This window comes from Scyliorhinus torazame, chromosome 22, assembly GCF_047496885.1.
Source record: "Scyliorhinus torazame isolate Kashiwa2021f chromosome 22, sScyTor2.1, whole genome shotgun sequence".
Lineage (NCBI taxonomy): Eukaryota > Metazoa > Chordata > Chondrichthyes > Carcharhiniformes > Scyliorhinidae > Scyliorhinus > Scyliorhinus torazame.
Genome location: NC_092728.1, coordinates 41,653,773 through 41,673,846, shown reverse-complemented (window position 1 = coordinate 41,673,846; position 20,074 = coordinate 41,653,773). Strand labels below are relative to the sequence as shown.

The 20,074-nt window shown below is 47.4% G+C and overlaps 1 protein-coding gene across 5 annotated transcripts in view; it reads left to right on the top strand.

The window, feature by feature from the left end:
• The window catches only part of LOC140399035 (tubulin beta-4B chain-like), a 250,834-nt gene that overhangs the window by 161,360 nt on the left and 69,400 nt on the right, over positions 1-20,074 (top strand). Inside the window, exons 2-3 of one of the 5 annotated variants that reach the window (XM_072488101.1) lie at positions 17,249-17,697; positions 18,069-18,177. The exons of 3 other annotated variants lie outside the window; for them this stretch is intronic. In XM_072488101.1, the coding sequence (XP_072344202.1) occupies positions 17,659-17,697; positions 18,069-18,177 (148 nt within the window). In that variant the 5' untranslated portion in view covers positions 17,249-17,658. The remainder of the gene's footprint in view (positions 1-17,248; positions 17,698-18,068; positions 18,178-20,074) is intronic. One more of the 5 variants, XM_072488099.1, reaches the window with a different exon arrangement.

Sequence of the window (20,074 nt, the reverse complement as noted above, 5' to 3'; positions counted from 1 at the left end):
CTCATTACACCTCCCCTTTCCCAAACTGCCACCATTCAGATAATATAACATTTACCCACATTATATCGCATTTGCCAAGTATTTGCTCACTCAGCCAGCCTGTCCAAGTCACCCTGCAGCCTCTTTGCATCCTCCTCACAGCGCTCACTGCCACACAGATTAGTGTCATCTGCAAATTTGGAGATATTGCATGCAATTCCTTCGTCCAAATCATTAATGCATATTGTGAATAGCTCTGATCCCAGCATTGAACCTTGCGTACCTCACTAGGCACTGCCTACCACTCTGAAAAGGATCCGTTTCTTTCCACTCTCTGCTTCCTGTCTGCCAACCAGTTATCTATCCACGTCAATACATTATCATAGAATCATAGAATTTACAGTGCAGAAGGAGGCCATTCGACCCATCGAGTTTGCACCGACCATTGGAAAGAACACCTGACTTAAGCCCACGCCTCCACCCTATCCCTATAACCCAGTAATCGTTTTGGACAGGAAGTGGAAGGACTTGGAAGCATTGGAAAGGGTGCAAAGGAGATTTACCAGGATGCTGCCTGGTTTGCAGGATAGGTCTTATGAGGAAAGGTTGAGGGAGCTAGGGCTTTTCTCCTTGGAGCGGAGGAGGATGAGAGGCGACTTAATAGAGGTTTATAAGATAATGAGGGGGATAGATAGAGTGGACGTTCAGAGACTATTTCCTCGGGTGGATGTAGCTGTTACAAGGAGGCATAACTATAAGATTCAGGATGGGAGATATAGGAGGGATGTCCGAGGTAGGTTCTTTACTCAGAGAGTGGTTAGGGTGTGGAATGGACTGCCTGCTGTGATAGTGGTGTCGGACACTTTAGGAACTTTCAAGCAGTTATTGGATAGGCACATGGAGAACACCAGAATGACAGGGAGTGGGATAGCTTGATCTTGGTTTCGGACAATGCTCGGCACAACATCGAGGGCTGAGTAGGGCCTGTTCTGTGCTGTACTGTTCTATGTTCTATGACACTAAGGCAATTTAGCATGGCCAATCCACCTAACCTGCACAGCTTTGGACTGTGGGTGGAAACCGGAGCACCCAGAGGAAACCCACGCAGACACTGGGAGGATGTGCAGACTTCTCCGCACAGACAGTGACCCAAGCCGGGAATCGAACCTGGAACCCTGGAGCTGTGAAGCAACTGTGCTACTGCGCTGCTCATAGTATCCCAATACCATGAGCTTTAATTTTGCTCACTATTTGGGCAGCACGGTAGCACAAGTAGATAGCACTGTGGCTTCACTGCGCCAGGGTCCCAGGTTCGATTTCCCGCTGGGTCACTGTCTGTGCGGAGTCTGCACGTTCTTCCCGTGTGTGCGTGGGTTTCCTCCGGGTGCTCCAGTTTCCTCCCACAGTCCAAAGACGGCAGGTTAGGTGGATTGGCCATGATAAATTGCCCTCGGTGACCAAGAAGGTTGGGAGGGGTTGTGGCGATGGGGTGGATGTGGGAGTTTAAGTGGGTCGGTGCAGACTCAATGGGCCGAATGGCCTCCTTCTGCACTGTATGTTCTATGTTCTATTCTCTTTGTAGGACCTTGTCAAAGCCCTTTGAAAGTCCAGACACACAACATCCACTGTTTTACCCTTTTAAAAAAAAAAGTATTTTATTCCAAATATGTATCAAAACACGTTACAGCAAATAAACACCCCAGGAAACCTACTTCACAGTAATCAACTATACAGTCTGTATAAACTTCTTCCCCTTTTCACCGCCCCCCCCCCTCCCCCCCCACACACACACGAGGAAAAGCTCCTCAAACACGGTCACAAATATCCCCCCCAACTTTTCTCAAACTCCCCTGCAGAGCCCCTTATCTCTTACATTAACTTATCCAACCGCAGGATATCAGGTAACCCAACCAAGCCGCAACCGTCAGTGGCGATGCCGACCGCTATTCCAGTAAAATTTGCTGCTGTGCAATCAGAGATTCAAAAATGCCACGACATCGGCCTTCCTCCTTTCCATGAGCTCCGGCTTCTCCGAAACCCCAAATATCGCCACCAAAGGGTCCGGGTCCACCTCCTCCTCCACTACCCTGGCTAAGACCGTGAACACTCCCGGCCAGAATTATCTCAATTTTTCACAACCCCGAAACATGTGCGTGTGATTCGCTGGCCTCCGTCCACACCTCACTCTCATCTGCTATCCCCTGAAGAACCCACTCATTCTCGCCCGAGTCATATGCACCCTGTGCACCACCTTAAACTGTATCAGGCTCATCCATGCACAAGAGAGGGTCCCGTTTCTACCCTACGCAGTGCCTCACTCCATACTCCCCAGTTGATCTCCCCTCCCAACTTCGCTCCCCATTTCTCCTTGATCTTCACCACCCGCTTGCCTGCCTGCACTGGTTCACCCTTGTCCACTCTACTGGTCACATCCTCAAAAAATTCCAGCCTTGTCAAGCTTGATTTCCCTTTAGTGAATCCTTGCTGACTTGGACCGATCTTGTCCCTGCTTTCCAAATGCTCAGTTATTTCAATCTTAATAATTGACTCCAGCATTTTCTCACCACCGATGTCAGGCTAACCAATCTATAATTTCCTGTTTTCTCTCCATCCTTTTTTAAAAAGTGGGGTTACATTAGCCTGCCTTCAATCCATTGGAACTCTTCCAGAATCTATAGAATGCTGGAAAATTATCACTAATGCGTCCATTAAAGGGTGGCGCAGTGGGCAGCACTGCTACCTTACGACGGCGAGGTCCCAGGTTCGATCCCGGCTCTGGGTCACTGTCCGTGTGGAGTTCTCCCCATGTTTGCGTGGGTATCGCCCCCACACCCCAAAGATATGCTGGTTAGGTGGATTGGTCACACTAAAATTGCCCCTTAATTGGAAAAAATGAATTGGATACTCTAAATTTATTTTTAAAAAACAAAAAAAAACTAATGCGTCCATTATTTCTAGTTCCACTTCCTTAAGTACTCTGGGATGCAGAGAGCAGGCCCTGGGATTTATCGGGTTTTGAACCCATCAATTTTCCCAATACAATATCCTGACTAATAAGGATTTCCTTCAGTTCCTCCTTCATGCTAGAGACCCTCTGTCCCCCAAGTATTTGTGTCCTCCTTGGTGAAGACCGATCCAAACTATTTGTTCAACTGGTCTGACACCTCTTTGTTGCTCATTATGAATTCACCTGATTCTAACTGTAAGTGACCTACATTTGTCTTCAACAGTCTTTTTCACTTCACATATGTATAGTCGCTTTTGCAGTCAGTTTTTATGTTTTTTGCAAGCTTTCTTTCGAAAGTACAGCAGGTAATAAAGAAGGCAAATGGTATGCTGGCCTTCACAGCGAGAGGATTTGAGTACAGGGATGTTTTACTATAATTGTGTAGGGCATTGGGGAGGCCACATCTGGAGTATTGTGTGCAGTTTTGTTGTCCTTATCTGAGGAAGGATGTTCTTGCTATGGAGGGAGTGCAGGCTGATTCCTGGGATCCAGGACTGACATATGAGGAGAGCCTAAATCGGTTGTATAGAAACTTATGAAATTCTAACAGGATTAGACAGTGTAGATTTATGAAATTCTAACAGGATTAGACAGTGTAGATTCAGAAAGAATGTTCCTGTTGGTGAGGGTGTCCAGAACTCGGGATCATAGTTTGAAGATGAGGAATAAACCTTTTATGACTGAGGTGAGGAGAAATTTTGTCACCCAGTGAGTGGTGAATCTGTGGAATTCACTGCCACAAAAAGTAGTTGAGGTGAAAACATTGTGTAATTTCAAGAAGGAATTAGATGTAGCTCTTGGGACTAAAGGGATCAAGGGGTATGAGGAGAAGGCACGAGATCAGGGTATTGAACTTGATGAGCAGCCATGAACAGAACGAAAGGCAGAGCAGGCTCCAAGGGTAGAATGGCTTCCTCCTGCTTCTATTTTCTATGTATGTTTATATGTAAACCGCACCCATGTGACTTCCACCTGAGAGGGGTGGAGCATCGCGGAGGCCTGGAGCATAGTCGGTCAAATGTGCTTATCATATTTAAATGCATGTAAATGCTGGTTTTGCATGCTGCAGCCGGCAGGGGCACAAATCTAATTTGCGGCATTGCGAGATGCAGAATTTTGCCCATTGTCTTGATCTTCCTACCAAAATTTATCACTTCACATTTCTCTGAATTAAATTTGATATGCCATGTGTTGGTTCATTCATTCCACCAACTGGTCATGTGTCTTGGAATCTCTCAATATCTTCCAGTTCACAATGCTTCCAAATTGTGTCACCTGCGAATTTTAAAGTTGTGCCTGCACACATTAATATATATCAAGAAAAAGCAGCCCTACTGTATACCTCCCTCTTGAGCGGAAAACAACCGTTCACCACCACTCTTGTTTCCTGTCACTCAGACAACTTTGTATACATGCTGCCATTGCTGTTTATATTCCAGGGCTTCCACTTTGCTGATAAGCTGAGCACCTTATCAAACACCTTTCAGAAATTCCACATATTAAAAAAGCTTAGTAAAATTTGTTGAAATAAAATTTCCTTTAACAAGTCTATGCTGGTTTGCCTCAGTTAATCCACATTTGACTAAATTGCTGGTTCATTGTGTCCCAGATTATTGTTTCCAAAAATCTTCCCATAACCAAATGATCTGTACTTGCTGGGCTTATCCTCACCCTTTTTGAACAAAGATGTAACATTTGCAATTTGCCAGTCCTCTGGCACCACTATCTAAGGAGGATTGAAAGATTTCCCCCTGAATCCTGTGATTCAGCCCGCCTAATCCTGGCATCTTCTCAGCTTTTAAGTACTTCAAAGAACAAAGAAAAGTACAGCAAGGAACAGGCCCTTCGGCCCTCCAAGCCTGTGCCGATCAGGCTGCCCGTCTAAACTAAAATCTTCTACACTTCTGGGGTCCGTATCCCTCTAAAGATCCCTCTTCAAGCCTTTCAAATACTGCCTCTTTATCAATTTTAGCCCATGCATACCTCCTCTCACTAATATTGATGGGAAAGGAGAGATTGCTTCCATCACTGACCCCCTTTTCAGATTAGGTGCCCCATCAAAGGTTTGCCCCACCCCACGTACTCCCTCCCTGCCTGGCCTTGCCATCACAACCTCCACCCTCCCACTCCCTGGGCCTGCCGACTTTTTCGGGTGTTGTGATGGGAATCCTCGCTATCTGAAAATCCTGCCCTATGTATTTTGTCAAATTGGCTTACTTTAAGATTTTATACTAAACATTGATCTAGCTTGCTTATATCTGTTCATTAAATTAAATGTTTACCTATTGGATTACTCCCACCATGTGACTCTTTGTGCTGTGATGTCGCTGTGATTTATTTTCTCACCCGTTTGGCTAACTGACTCTCAGCCTGTCTTTCTCTGATTGTTCTGCTCATTTGGAACATTGAAGTAGGAGTTGGCCATCCAGTTGCTCAAACCTGCCCCGTCGTCATTCAACTAGGTCATGGCTGATCCTCTACCTCAATACCATCTTCCTGTACTCTCCCCCATCTCCTTTGATATCTTTAATATCTAGAAATCTATCAATCTCTGTCTTGAATATGCTCAATTACAGCCTCCACAGCTCTCTGGGGTAGAGAACCGCAAAGATTCATCACCCTCGTGATATTATTCCACCTCTCTCTTTCTCTGATCACTCTGTCCTTACTGATCAATCCTTGTACTGTTCCGTTTTGTTCTCTCTGACTGCTCTGTTCCCAGACGCTTCCTGATATTGCTGCATCTCTCTAACTCATGGTCACACCCCTTTTCCCTCCCTGCCTTCCTCTCTCATTGCTCTGCTCCAGGGTCTTCACTCTTCATAGCTTTAATGTGAAATTATGCCAAGAGATGTAACTAGTACCAGACCAATTATATTAGTTGGAAATTTCAACTCATCAGAAATTTACTGGAACAATCTTGCCTCCATTGGTTAGACAGAGTTAATAAAAGACGGTTTATGACCCTGTTAATGAAAGGTCAACAAGGGAAGAAAATGTTATGGATTTGATTGAGGAATGGAGATGATCAAACCACTAATATGAATGAGGTTTTAAGTATCCAGGATTATAATGAGTCACAGAGTGTCTTGTTAAGGTTAGCAGGTCCCTGACGGCACACTCTCACTATGGGAGGAGTTTGTCAGGGCTGCCCCTTGTCTGCTCAGCTGTATTCTATCTGCATGGAGCCTTTTCTGTGCCTCTTGCTGAGGAGGTAGTTGGGATTGGTTCTGCGCGGGCTAGGCATGAGGGTGGTCCTTTCGGCCTACGCTGATGACGTGCTCCTCATGTTCACAGACCCTGCTGATCTGCGGAGGATGGGCAAGTGCCAGGCTGTGTATCCTGCCACATCCTCTGCCAGGATCAACTGGGTAAATGTTTAGGACTTCTGGTTGGTCTGTGGCGGAATGACCCCCTCCTAGAGGAGCTCAGGCCTTTAACTTGGAGCACGACCAACCTCCTATACTTGGGAGTCCATCTTTGCCCTGCTGAGGAATCCTGGTGAATTGGCAGGAGCTGGAGGCCAATGTCACCACTCAGCTGCTCCGAGTGTATCTTACAGGGACCGAGTGCTGTCTTACAGGAACCAAGTGCTGTCTTACAGGGACCAAGTTCTGGTCATAAATCAGCTGATTATCTCCATGTTGTGGTACTGACTGGTCACTTTGACCCCTCCCCTGACTTAGTCACAAAATCCTGAGAATGCTCATACAGTTCTTATGGGGCAAAAGACAGCACTGGATTGCTGCTAAGGTTTGGAGTCTCCCACTTTAGTCTCCGTCAGACGCTGGTGTGCCTTGACACCTAGGTAGTGACCTTCCACCTTCAGACTCTGCAGCGATACCGCTATGTCAATCTCCCTCCCAGATGGTGTTCCCTGGCAACGTATTTCTTCCGCCAGATGCGCGACCTGAACAGTGACGTGCAGCTCCTGTTCATAGACTGATAGGTCTTTGTTGCTCCTTACAGGCATTGCCCGTCTTTTACCAGGACCTTCTCCAAGTCTGGAACATGGTCACCTTGCCGCAGCTGTCCCCCGTCTGGAGTAGCGGTTGTCGTCAGGGAGCCGCTGCTCAAGAATCTGCACCTCCACTCATACCATTTTGGGTGGCTGGCGAAGGGGCAGAGTGTGGCTGCCAGGGTGACCAGGATCAGGGATGTGCTGGGTGGCGAAGGAGTGGGCTGGATGATATCCAATGAATCAGCACATTGCGCAGCGGTGAGAGTCCGGCTTGCGACCAATGCCATCCACGACATCAAAGCGATTGTGCTCCACCCCGACTGCACCCCATGGTCTTGAGGTGGCGAAGATGAGCGGTGGACTGCCGTCTGACCTCACCCCTGCTCGGATGGAATTTCACATTGGCCCCAAGCCCCGAACACCCTTTGGGAGCTTGAGCCCCACAGCCTGAGCCATCTCGTGGGAATGCCCTTTGTGCCCTTTCGCACTGCACGGAGGGGTTTCCTGCATGGGCTGCTGCTGCTGCACACCCTTAACTTCCTTGCCCTCGCTCATCGCCCGAACACATCTTGGCGTGTCTTGTTGCCATCCAGTGGTTGAGGTCCCTTGACGGAGGAATCCTCCCCCTTAACACTGGGGATCTGTGGTGGGGAGGGTGTTACATGCAGCTGACCCGTAAAACCATAGGATGCATTGGTCACGGACTCGAAGACGCCTGCCCTTTTTGCGGCCTTGTGGAGTCTGTGGATCATGCTTATCTAGGTTCTTTTAGACTGCACCCCCTTTTCAGTTATTTAAAAAACCTTTGTTATGGTTTTGTTTGCACATCAGCCCCATACTCCTGTCCTCTGGTGTGAAGAGGGGCAGGGAAGGAGGAGGACCTCCTCATGAATCTGCTCCTGGGCCTTGCCAGACATGCCATCAACAGGTTCAGGCAGCGAGCAATCGAGAGGGTTGTCCAACCCGACTGTCTGCTCCTCTACCGCACGGCTACATGCGCGGCCAGGTGCCCCTGGAGAGGAGCATGCGGTGTCCACTGGCACCCTCGGAGCCGTCTGTGCCCTTTGGGCACTGCAGTGGCTGGGGTGCCTTATTGATCCTTTTAATCACATTTTGGTTTGATGTTTTAAGTTTCATTTTGTTGCTAACTTTTGCCTTAGTTTAATTGCTCTGTTTTATCACCTTTGCTCTTGAGTCGCCAGGTATCTTTCTGATACCGCCACGTGGTTCAAGTCCGAGTAATGATCAATAATCCAATACACCGCTTAGTAAGATTTAAATCAAAGCACATTTATTATACACAACAATCACTACTCATGTATAAATTCTACTTCTAAGCTACTTCTATGACTAACAGGCCAATACTTAACTTGGAACTGGGCCACTAGGTCAGGGAAACGAATGGACTTTCGTTCGGGTTCTGAGCCTGCGGGATTCGAAGTTGGTACAGATTGGTAGCTAGGAGCGCCTACCTCGTAGCGAGCGTTGAAGTAAGACTTACTGGATATCAGCGGTGGCTGGACCGGTCACTGTCAAGGGTTGGTTCGCGTTGCTGAGTGACCCGGTCAAGAAGAGAAGCAGAGGACCGATTTGAACTTGGACTCTATTCTTATAGTCCCCAGGGGCTTCCCGCTTTTCGGGGTGGACCCTGTACCTGGTTCCAAGTGATTGGACTTTGTCCCAATCACTTGGTTCGATTTTCTCCAATGCTGGAGCGATTCCTTGATCGATGGGCGGTCTTGAAGTGGTCGTTCACCTCCCTTTGTGCAGGCTTCTGCTGGCGCCGACGAGTCTGGGTTGGCTTTATGTATCTAAATGTTGCTCATTGTTCCCAGGGATTGCTCATTAATATGCAGATGGCTGGTGTTTTGTTATGTTGATGGTTGCCGGTATCGATCTTGTCTGGCCTTTCCAGAGGTAAATACACACTCAACCTGCAGCTGCTCGTTTGTGTCCTGTTGGTTGACTTTCCCATCAGCCTTTGCTGTTCGCCATTTTAAATCGGGAGTTAGCCATTTTAAATCGGGAGTTAGCCATTTTAACTGGCTACAATTTGTGATTTGTTTTTGGTTTAAGGCAGTTTCTCCCTTTAAAGAACTGTCCCTTTAACTTGTCCCTCAGTTTATTTAATTTAATTTACTTGGTTATTTGTGATACTCAAAATAATAATCTTTATTATTGAGATACCCTCCATTACGACTCTGGAGAGGAGTTTGATAATACAAAGGCTTTAATAACCAGAAAACCAGACAGCTGCCGAGAAGTGTGCTCACTGCACGCTGCCTACTGAACGTAACCTTATATACAGCTTCCTGGGGGTGGAGCCGGGGACGGAATCCCCCAGGGTTCCAAACCCGGTCTTAAAGGGGCCTGCCTACGCATTAAGCGTACATATGTATACAGATATCATTCACCCCCTGTTTAAAAAAAACGCATAGTCCGTCGGGGGTGAAGTGGAATTACAAGTTCAGTCTTTTGGGTGGCCTGATTGCCCATGTCGACCTTCTCAGCTCCGGCGGTGGTGCGGCGGATACGGTCGTCCTCGGTGGTGGTATATCCGGGAGCACGGTTGTCTGAGCCTTTGCCCGCGTTGGAGCAGGGGGGGTATCCGGGGTGATTAGGGTGATTGGTGCCGGCGCCGGCTGGGGGGAGGGGGCGCTATGGGGGGGGGGGGGCGCTGTCACCGGCGACCGCTGGTGCGGGGAGGGGAGCGTCGGTGGAAGGGGGGGCGTCGGTGTGCGAGCCAGCGGGTGCCAGGTCTCGCAGGGAAACGGTGTCCTGCCTGTCGTCGGGGTGTTCGACGTAGGCGTATTGAGGGTTTGCGTGTAATAGTTGGACCCTCTTGACCAGTGGATCTGTCTTATGGCTCCTCACGTGCCTCCGGAGTAGAACTGGTCCCGGAGTCGTCAGCCAACATGGAAGCGAGACCCCAGAGGTGGACTTCCTGAGGAAGACAAACAAATGGTTGTGTGGGGTCTCATTCGTGGCCGTACAGAGGAGCGACCTAATGGAGTGTAGGGCATCGGGTAGGACCTCCTGCCAGCGGGTGATTGGGAGACTTCTTGACCGTAGGGCGAGAAGAACAGCCTTCCAAACTGTTGCGTTCTCCCTCTCCACCTGCCCGTTTCCCCGCGGGTTATAGCTGGTCGTTCTGCTCGAGGCAATGCCTTTGTTGAGCAGATACCGACGCAGCTCATCGCTCATGAACGATGTACCCCGGTCGCTGTAGTTATAAGCGGGGAAACCAAACAGGGTGAAGATGCTGTGCAGTGCCTTGATTACGGAGGCCGAGGTCATATCGGGGCAGGGGACAGCTAATGGGAAGCGGGAGAATTAATCGATGACAGTGAGGAAGTAGGTGTTGTAGTTGGTGGATGGGAGGGGCCCTTTAATATCCACGCTTAGTCGCTCAAAGGACCCAGAGGCCTTTACCAGGCGGGCCTTGTCTGGTTGATAGAAGTGCGGTTTGCACTCCGCACAGATCTGGCAAGCCTTGGTCATGGCCTTGACCTCCTCGGTGGAATAAGGTAAGTTGCGGGACTTGATGAAATGGGCAAGCCGAGTGACCCCCGGGTGGCAGAGGTCATCATGGATGGCCCGCAGACGGTCTTTCTGCGCGTTGGCGCACGTGCCGCGGGACAGGGCATCTGGGGACTTGTTGAGCTTCCCCGGACGATATGTAATATCGTACGTGTAGGTGGAGAGTTCGATCCTCAACCTCAGAATATTATCATTCTTTATTTTGCCCCGTTGTGCGTTATCGAACATAAAGGCGACCGACCGTTGGTCGGTGACGAGGGCGAACCTCCTACCGGCTAGGTAGTGCCTCCAGTGCCGCACCACTTCCACTATGGCTTGTGCCTCCTTCTCGACTGCAGAATGTCGAATTTCCGAGGCGGTGAGGGTTCGGGAGAAGAATGCTACCGGTCTGCCCGCCTGGTTGAGGGTAGCAGCCAGGGCGACGTCTGATGCATCGCTTTCTCCCTGGAAGGGAATAGTTTCGTCCACCGCGTGCATGGCGGCCTTGATGATATTGGCCTTGATACGACTGAAGGCCGACTGAGCCTCAGCCGTCGGGAAAAACCGGTCTGGCTATAGTCCACCACCATACATTGTTTTCCCTGGAGCGGACTACCAGTACTTGTGCCCTCCAAGGGCTGTTGCTAGCCTCTATGACCCCTTCTTTTAGTAGCCGCTGAACCTCTGACTTGATGAAAGTCATGTCTTGGGCACTGTACCTCCGACTCTTAATGGCGACGGGCTTACAGTCGGGGGTGAGGTTCGCGAAGAGGGGGGGTGGTGCAACTTTGAATGTCGCCAGGCTACATACCGTGAGCGGAGGCAGGGGTCCGCCGAACTTCAGGGTCAGGCTACGGTGGCTGCACTTAAAGTCCAGACCGAGCAGCAGGGGGGCGCAGAGGTGAAGGAGGACATAAAGTTTAAAACGGGTGTATTTGGCGCCTTGGATAGCGAGGTTCGCGACACAATACCCTGTGATTTTGACCGAATTAGACCCAGATGCGAGGGTGATAGTTTGGTAGGCGGGATAGGTGTGCAGGGAGCAGCGTTTTACCGTGTCTGGATGGATAAGACTCTCCGTGCTCCAGGAGTCAAAAAGGCAGGGGGTGTCGTGGCCGTTGATTTGAACCTGCATCATTGAGTTTCGCAGGTGCTTCGGCCGAGATTGATCGAGCGTGATCGCTCCTAGTTGCGGTTGAATTGGACTCACAAAATAGCCGCCGCCGTCGGTCGCACGTTTTGAGTTTTGAAGATGGCCACCGCCAAGATGGCCGCCCCCCCCCCCATGACTCGCACGAGGCCGATGACCCGTTGGAAGTAGGCGTGTGCGGCCGCGTTGCGGGGCCTGTGGTCCCGGGAGTTCGATTTCTGGGCCCGATGAGACTTTTGTTTCTGGCCTTTGAGCCCAGCCAGGCAGACCTTCGCGAAGTGCCCCTTCTTTCCGCATTTGCCGCAGATAGCAGAGCGGGCCGGGCAACGCTGGCGCGTGTGCTGGCCTTGCCCACAGAAATAGCATTGGGGGCCCCCGGTGTGAGCGGGTCGCCGCGCGGCGCAGGCCTGAAGCGTGGCCGATGCTGGAGGGGATCAAGAGGGGTTTGCAAGGTCCACCGAGTACGTGCGGAGATTATGGTGGGCCGTTTCCAGGGAAGAGGCGAGCGTTACCGTGCCTTGGAGGTCCTTTGCTCCGTCTTCTAGGAGCCGCTGCCGGATGTACGTGGATCGGATACCGGACACGAAAGCATCACGAATATGTAAGTTCGTGTGGACTTCTGCCGTCACCTCTTTATGGTCGCAGTTCCTGGCGAGCGCGGTGAGTCTCTCCAAGTATTCATCTAGTGTTTCCCCGGAGCGCTGGCGGCAGGTCGAGAGCAAATGTCTGGCGTGTACCTCGTTTATCGGCTTTACGAAGCGCTTCTGTAGGATTTTGACCGCCGTTTCGTACGTCGTAGCTTTCTCGATCATGGAGGATAGTCGGTGGCCCACCCGAGCATGTAGTAAGCTCAGCTTGCGAGGTCCGTCAACTTCAGTCTCTGAGGAATTCAGATAGGCCTCAAAGCACCGGAGCCAGTATTTAAAAATTTCAGTGGTTTTTGGCGACCGAGCGTCCAAATTGAGCTTCTCCGGCTTTAGACCGCTGTCCATCATGATGTAGTCTGGATATTAAATTGAGATACCCTCAATTATGACTCAGGAGAGGAGTTTGATAATACAAAGGCTTTAATAACCAGAAAACCAGACAGCTGCCGAGACGTGTGCTCACTGCACGCTGCCTACTGAACGTAACCTTATATACAGCTTTCTGGGGGCGGAGCCGGAGGCGGAGTCCCTCAGGGTTCGAAACTCGGTCTTAAAGGGGCCTACGCATTAAGGGTACATATGTATACAGATATCATTCACCACAATTATTGTCACAAGTAGGCTCACATTAACACTGCAATGGAATTACTGTGAAAATCCCCTAGTCGCCACACTCCAGCGCCTGTTCAGGTACACTGAGTGAGAATTCCAATTCACCTAACAAGCACGTCTTTCGGTTCTTGTGGGAGGAAACTGGAGCTCTCAGAGGAAACCCACGCAGACACTGGGAGAACACGGGGCGATCAAAGCCAGCAATCGAACCCGGGTCCTTGGTGCTAACCTCTGTCGTGCCGCCCATCGCATTGTGCATGGGTCATCCAGCCAGGATACTGAAGTGTGATACAATTTAGTGACAAGAGTTCTGTGATAGTGCTGAGTTCAAAAAAGGATTTAGAATCTGTAACTGCTTTTCAGTTTTTGAAATAAAGTTAAGAGATTTGAACTTTCTAGGCAGCAAAAATATTGATTGCCCTATCTCACAGAGCTTTCACAGGTGTTGCTGTAACTTAACAAAAATATTTTAAAATCCACACACTTAAGAAAAGTATCTTGAATTAAAGGTAACAAACTAAAAGAAAATGCTGAGCAAATTTAAGGTCCATGGACTCTCTAGGTTAATAATGGCTCGTCAATAACGTTAACCTTGTAACACAGGATGTAAAAACAGAGTATTGTGAAGCAGCCATGACTGATGAATGGATGAGAGGACCAGCAAATCACAGTTCTCGGGTAATGCCTGAATTGCTTTAGGTTTTTAGAGATTAACTTCAAGAATCCTACACAACTGAAAACTAGCACAAAAATAATGAGCTCCTTTTGCTGTTATTTTGTACATTTTTTAAAGGTAGTTAGAAGGGTTACTAAAATCTAAACAAGATTGAATGACGACTGATGAAAATGAGGCTATGACAGGTGAGGATCTTGAGAGGATTGATATCACCAAGGAGGTAGTGATGGGCAAGCTAATGGGGCTAAAGGTAGACAAGTCTCCTGGCCCTGATGGAATGCATCCCAGAGTGCTAAAAGAGATGGCTAGGGAAATTGCAAATGCACTAGTGATAATTTACCAAAATTCACTGGACTCTGGGGTGGTCCCGGCGGATTGGAAATTAGCAAACGTAACACCACTGTTTAAAAAAGGAGGTAGGCAGAAAGTGGGTAATTATAGGCCAGTGAGCTTAACTTCGGTTGTAGGGAAGATGCTGGAATCTATCATCAAGGAAGAAATAGCGAGGCATCTGGATGGAAATTGTCCCATTGGACAGACGCAGCATGGGTTCATAAAAGGCAGGTCGTGCCTAACTAATTTAGTGGAATTTTTTGAGGACATTAACAGTGCAATAGATAACGGGGAGCCAATGGATGTGGTATATCTGGATTTCCAGAAAGCCTTTGACAAGGTGCCACACAAAAGGTTGTTGCATAAGATAAAGATGCATGGCATTAAGGGGAAAGTAGGGAGCATGGATAAAGGATTGGTTAATTAATAGAAAGCAAAGAGTGGGGATTAATGGGTGTTTCTCTGGTTGGCAATCAGTAGCTAGTGGTGTCCCTCAGGGATCAGTGTTGGGCCCACAACTGTTCACAATTTACATAGATGATTTGGAGTTGGGGACCAAGGGCAATGTGTCCAAGTTTGCAGACGACACGAAGATAAGTGGTAAAGCAAAAAGTGCAGAGGATACTGGAAGTCTGCAGAGGGATTTGGACAGGCTAAGTGAATGGGCTAGGGTCTGGCAGATGGAATACAATGTTGACAAATGTGAGGTTATCCATTTTGGTAAGAATAACGGCAAAAGGGATTATTATTTAAATGATAAAATATTAAAACATGCTGCTGTGCAGAGAGACCTGGGTGTGCTCGTGCATGAGTCGCAGAAAGTTGGTTTTCAGGTGCAACAGGTGATTAAGAAGGCAAATGGAATTTTGTCCTTCATTGCTAGAGGGATGGAGTTTAAGACTAGGGAGGTTATGCTGCAATTGTATAAGGTACAGACCTCTTCATTCACCTGAGGAAGGAGCAGCGCTCCGAAAGCTAGTGACATCGAAACAAACCTGTTGGACTTTAACCTGGTGTTGTAAGACTTCGTACTGTGCTCACCCCAGTCCAACGCCGGCATCTCCACATCATTGTATAAGGTGTTAGTGAGGCCACACCTGGAGTATTGTGTTCAGTTTTGGTCTCCTTACTTGAGAAAGGACGTACTGGCACTGGAGGGTGTGCAGAGGAGATTCACTAGGTTAATCCCAGAGCTGAAGGGGTTGGATTACGAGGAGAGGTTGAGTAGACTGGGACTGTACTCGTTGGAATTTAGAAGGATGAGGGGGGATCTTATAGAAACATATAAAATTATGAAGGGAATCGATAGGATAGATGCGGGCAGGTTGTTTCCACTGGCGGGTGAAAGCAGAACTAGGGGGCATAGCCTCAAAATAAGGGGAAGTAGATTTAGGACTGAGTTTAGGAGGGACTTCTTCACCCAAAGGGTTGTGAATCTATGGAATTCCTTGCCCAGTGAAGCAGTAGAGGCTCCTTCATTAAATGTTTTTAAGATAAAGATAGATAGTTTTTTGAAGAATAAAGGGATTAAGGGTTATGGTGTTCGGGCCGGAAAGTGGAGCTGAGTCCACAAAAGATCAGCCATGATCTCATTGAATGGCGGAGCAGGCTCGAGGGGCCAGATGGCCTACTCCTGCTCCTAGTTCTTATGTTCTTATGAAACCCAGAGTGTGTTTCAGAGGTAAGTTGTGATGCTATTCACATTACTACCAGCATGTTTTTTTAATAACGTGAGCTGGATAAAATCCTAAAATCCATTTTTGGATCATTAAGGAGGTAAGGGAGGAAAATTGCAGAAATTCTGGTACAAATATTCCAGAAATTACTGAATATTGGCAAGGTACCTGGCACTGTGCAAAAGTAGTAAAGTGTCTTGGGAAGCTACAAGACCATAGTGTTTGATGTCCATTGTGGGTAAAATTAAGATATGAAAACACTTATTAAAAATAAAATCATAGAGCATCTGAATAGAAATAAACCCATAAAAGATGTATTCATGAGGGCTGGCTTTGTCAACCATTATTTTTAAGGGTGTCACAAAGGAGGGTAAGGCTGTAGACACATCTGGTTTTCACTGAGAGCTTCAATAGTTTCTTTGGAAGGACTGGCATTGAAAATAAAGAACGCAGAAATCAGTGGAATATTTTTATAATTAATATATAATTTGTTGGCCAATAGAATCCAGATGGTAGTGCTACAGCAATTATCCTGACTCTTGGAGACTCTTACTAGTGGAGTCCCACTGGGACCTGTTCTTGGACCAATTTTACTTACTATCTTATAAATGCTCTGGAGCTCAAAGACACAAACACAATGGCTAAATTTGCAAATGATACAAAGCTAATGAAGGTGATGGACTACAAAGCTCAACTGGATCAGCTATGAAAGGTGAAATTTAATGTAAATGAAAGTGTTTCACATAGGGACAAAATTGCTGGAAGTCCTGGTTGACAAATTGAAGTTACCACAACAGTGAAGGTAAATAAAACAAATCAGATCTTGAGATATATTAAAAGTTCCGTATTGTGTTGTGGAGACATTTTTTCTCTGAGGGCAGTGGAGGCAGGGTCAAGTTGTATTTTTAAGGCAGAGGTAGATAGATTCTTGACTAACAAGGAAGTCAAAGGTTATTGAGGGGTAGGTGGAATGTGGAGTTGAGGCCACAATCAGATCAGCCATTATCTTATTGAATGGCGGAGCAGGCTCAAGGGGTCAAATGGCGTACTCCTGTTCCTAATTAATATGTTTGTATGTAATAGTGAGAAAATATTGCACCTAAGATACTTTGTAAAGTCCTTCAGTCACTGCAGCATCAACAGTATATTGCAGTAATTGAAAGGGACAGAAGCGAACAAGTATAATTCTTGAGGGGATGAAGGGATTGGATATGAGGAGCAATTATTTAAATTATGCATGATCTCATTGGAAGAGGTTGAAACGATTGCTGTTTCTCAGATTCTAAAGTGAGATGATAATGGAGAGCATGACGAGATATCCGCCTTGTAGAGAGCTAGAGGTAAAAACGGAAAGAGCTAGAGAAACACAGCAGGTCTGGCATCATCTATGGAGACGGAAACAGAGTTAAACTTGAGTCTAATTTGACTTCTTTGGAGCAAAGTAGATCCAGAGGACATGGATCATATGCAAGCCACTCAGTTGTATCAAACTACTAGAAAGAATAACAAGCATTTACTGCTCACCCCTAATTGCCTTTGAGAAGGTGATAAGCTGCCTTCTTGAACTATTGCAGTGGTATAGGTCGACCCACTGTGCTGTTAGTGAGGGAAACATTCTTGAGTGTTGTAGCTGTACTCACACAGGTCAGTGGAGATATTTTACAACATACCTAACTTGTACCTTGTAGGTTGTGGATCAGTTTTGCGGAATCAGAAGCTGAGGCACTCACGCAGAATACCAAGCCTTTGACCTGCTACGTGGCTCGACCAGTTGGGTTTCTGGTTAAAAGTACTGGTCCCCAGGATGTCGATGATGGGGATAGAAATCTCATGGAGAGATAATTAGACTCCCTTGTTGGAGATGGTTTTGCCTGGTGCAAATGTTACTTTGTCACTTAGCATTCCAAGCTTGGACATTTGCTCAGGTCCTGCTGCATGTAGAAACAGACTGCCTTAGTATCTGAGCAATTGCATTTTGGACTGAACACTGTGCAATCATAATTTCTGACCCTGATCTTGGTCATTAATGAAGCATCTGAAGATAGTGGACCAAGGATGCTGCCCTCAGGAACTCATGCAGTGATGCCCTGGAGCTGAAATGATCGGCCTTCAACAACCACAGCTATCTTTCATAATGGTAAATATGACTGCAGCCACTGGAGGATGCTCCACAATCCTCTTAAATTCAGCTCTTCTGTCCATGGTTATAATGAGGTCTAGAGCTGAGTGGTCCAGATAAACAGTAAACTGAACATCAGCAAGCATGTTATTGTTGAGTAAGTGAGAATACCCGATGTCTGTTATCCAAATTTGAAGAATTCGTATTTAATTAGTTCAAGAGGGTTGGTGTGAAAAGTTAACCACATTAAAGGAGCAAAGTACTCCAGGGATCTGAGATGAGTGTATCCACAATTAATGATAGTGTTGGTGCATACTCGATAGAGCTAGTCCTCTTAAATATGCTTAACTGATTTACATATGTTAATATTGACTTTATACTCTTTTTAGTTCTGGGAAGTTATCAGTGATGAGCATGGCATCGATCCTACCGGAACCTACCATGGAGACAGTGATCTCCAGCTGGAGAGAATTAATGTCTATTATAATGAGGCTACAGGTATTAATTGGCACATTTTACATATTTTAGGTTGAATAATATGGATAAGAATAGTGATTTCTCCCAACATGCCATCCTGTTATCAATCCCACTTTTAAAAATGTCAGCATTTTAGGGAATGTCTATGTAAAATTCTGTTGCAACGAGCAAAAATGCTACTTAAATTGTGTCCAATGGAAACAGGATGATTGGTGTTGGCTGGAGGGCTGTACAGTACTGAACTGTATCAGCTGAAGTTTAGCGCACAGATGCTGCAGGATAGTTACTCCAGGTGCACTGCAAGTTTAAGTGCTTTGAAAGGAGATGACGGGTGTTACCTCTTTCCTTATAACAACCCAAACCAAAGAGCTGTTTGAAAGTAGTGTAAACAAGGAAATTACTGGTTTGATTTTTGCTTAATGGGTTAGTATAACATACCCCTGCTATTTTAATGGAAGTGCTAACCAGTTTTAAATGTCTATACAAAGGCAAAAAGCCATCTTCAGAAGATACCAAATTAGGACTTGCAGCACTATGTTATGGGTGCCAAACAGTCTACTGGCTCAATATAGCAGTGAGAGAAATGAAGTGTTGGGCAGTGCCCACACTTGAAAGAGGCATTAGGCAGTTTGCGTATACAAAGAAGAGGCCTGCTGTATGTTCGAGGCCTCCACTGCAAGATTAGTTTGATCAGCCTTTGCCTTCCGCGCTAGTAAATCCAGATCTTGGGACCACCTGCTACCAAAAAGATGCGTTTCTGAAATTGACTTACATGAATGTGGAGCTAGGAGGAACAGGAAAGTAATTCCTAAATCCGCATTAAAAAAAAACATTTTTAATTAAAGTTTTCACAAAATATCAACAACAAAATGTAAAAGGAACCCAATAGAATTAAATATAAAACTAAACAAAACAACCCCGTGCCCCCCACCCCCCTATACATAAATAATAAATTAACACCCCGAATTGACACATAGCAAACATAGCAAATATATACACCCCCTCAGATCCCCCAGTATAGACAAACAAAAATAAAATAGAACCACCCCCCCGGGTTGCTGATGCTGCTGACCATTGTCTACCGTTCTGCCAGGAAGTCCAAGAACGGTTGCCACCGCCTGAAAAACCCTTGCACCGATCCCCTTAAGGCAAATTTCACCCTCTCCAATTTAATAAACCCCGCCATATCGTTGATCCAGGATTCCACGCTTGGGGGCCGCGCATCCTTCCACTGAACAAGAATCCTTTGCCGGGCTAACAGGGACGCAAATGCCAGAATACCGGCCTCTTTCGCCTCCTTCACTCCCGGCTCCTCTGCAACCCCAAATATTGCGAGCCCCCAGCCCGGTTTGACCCTGGATCCTACCACCCTCGACACCGTCCTCGCTATGCCCTTCCAAAATTCCTCCAGCGCTGGGCATGCCCAGAATATATGGGTGTGGTTTGCTGGGCACCCTGAGCACCTAACACACCTGTCCTCACCCCAAAAAAAACAGCTTATCCTTGTCCCGGTCATGTGTGCCCTGTGCAGCACCTTAAACTGTATGAGGCTGAGCCTCGCGCACGAAGAGGAAGAGTTCACCCTCCCAAGGGCATCTGCCCACGTCCCCTCCTCGATCTCCTTCCCCAACTCCTCCTCCCACTTACCTTCCAGCTCCTCCACCGAGGCCTCCTCCTCCTCCTGCATCACCTGGTATGTTGCCGAGATCTTCCCCTCTCCAACCCACACCCCCGAAAGCACCCTGTCCTCTACCGTGTGTGGCAGCAGTAGCGGGAATTCCACCACTTGCCGCCTGGCAAACGCCCTTACCTGTAGATACCTAAAGGTGTTCCCCGGGGGGGAGCCCGTACTTCTCCTCCAGCTCACCCAGGCTCGCGAACTTCCCATCCACAAACAGATCCCCCAACCTTCTTATCC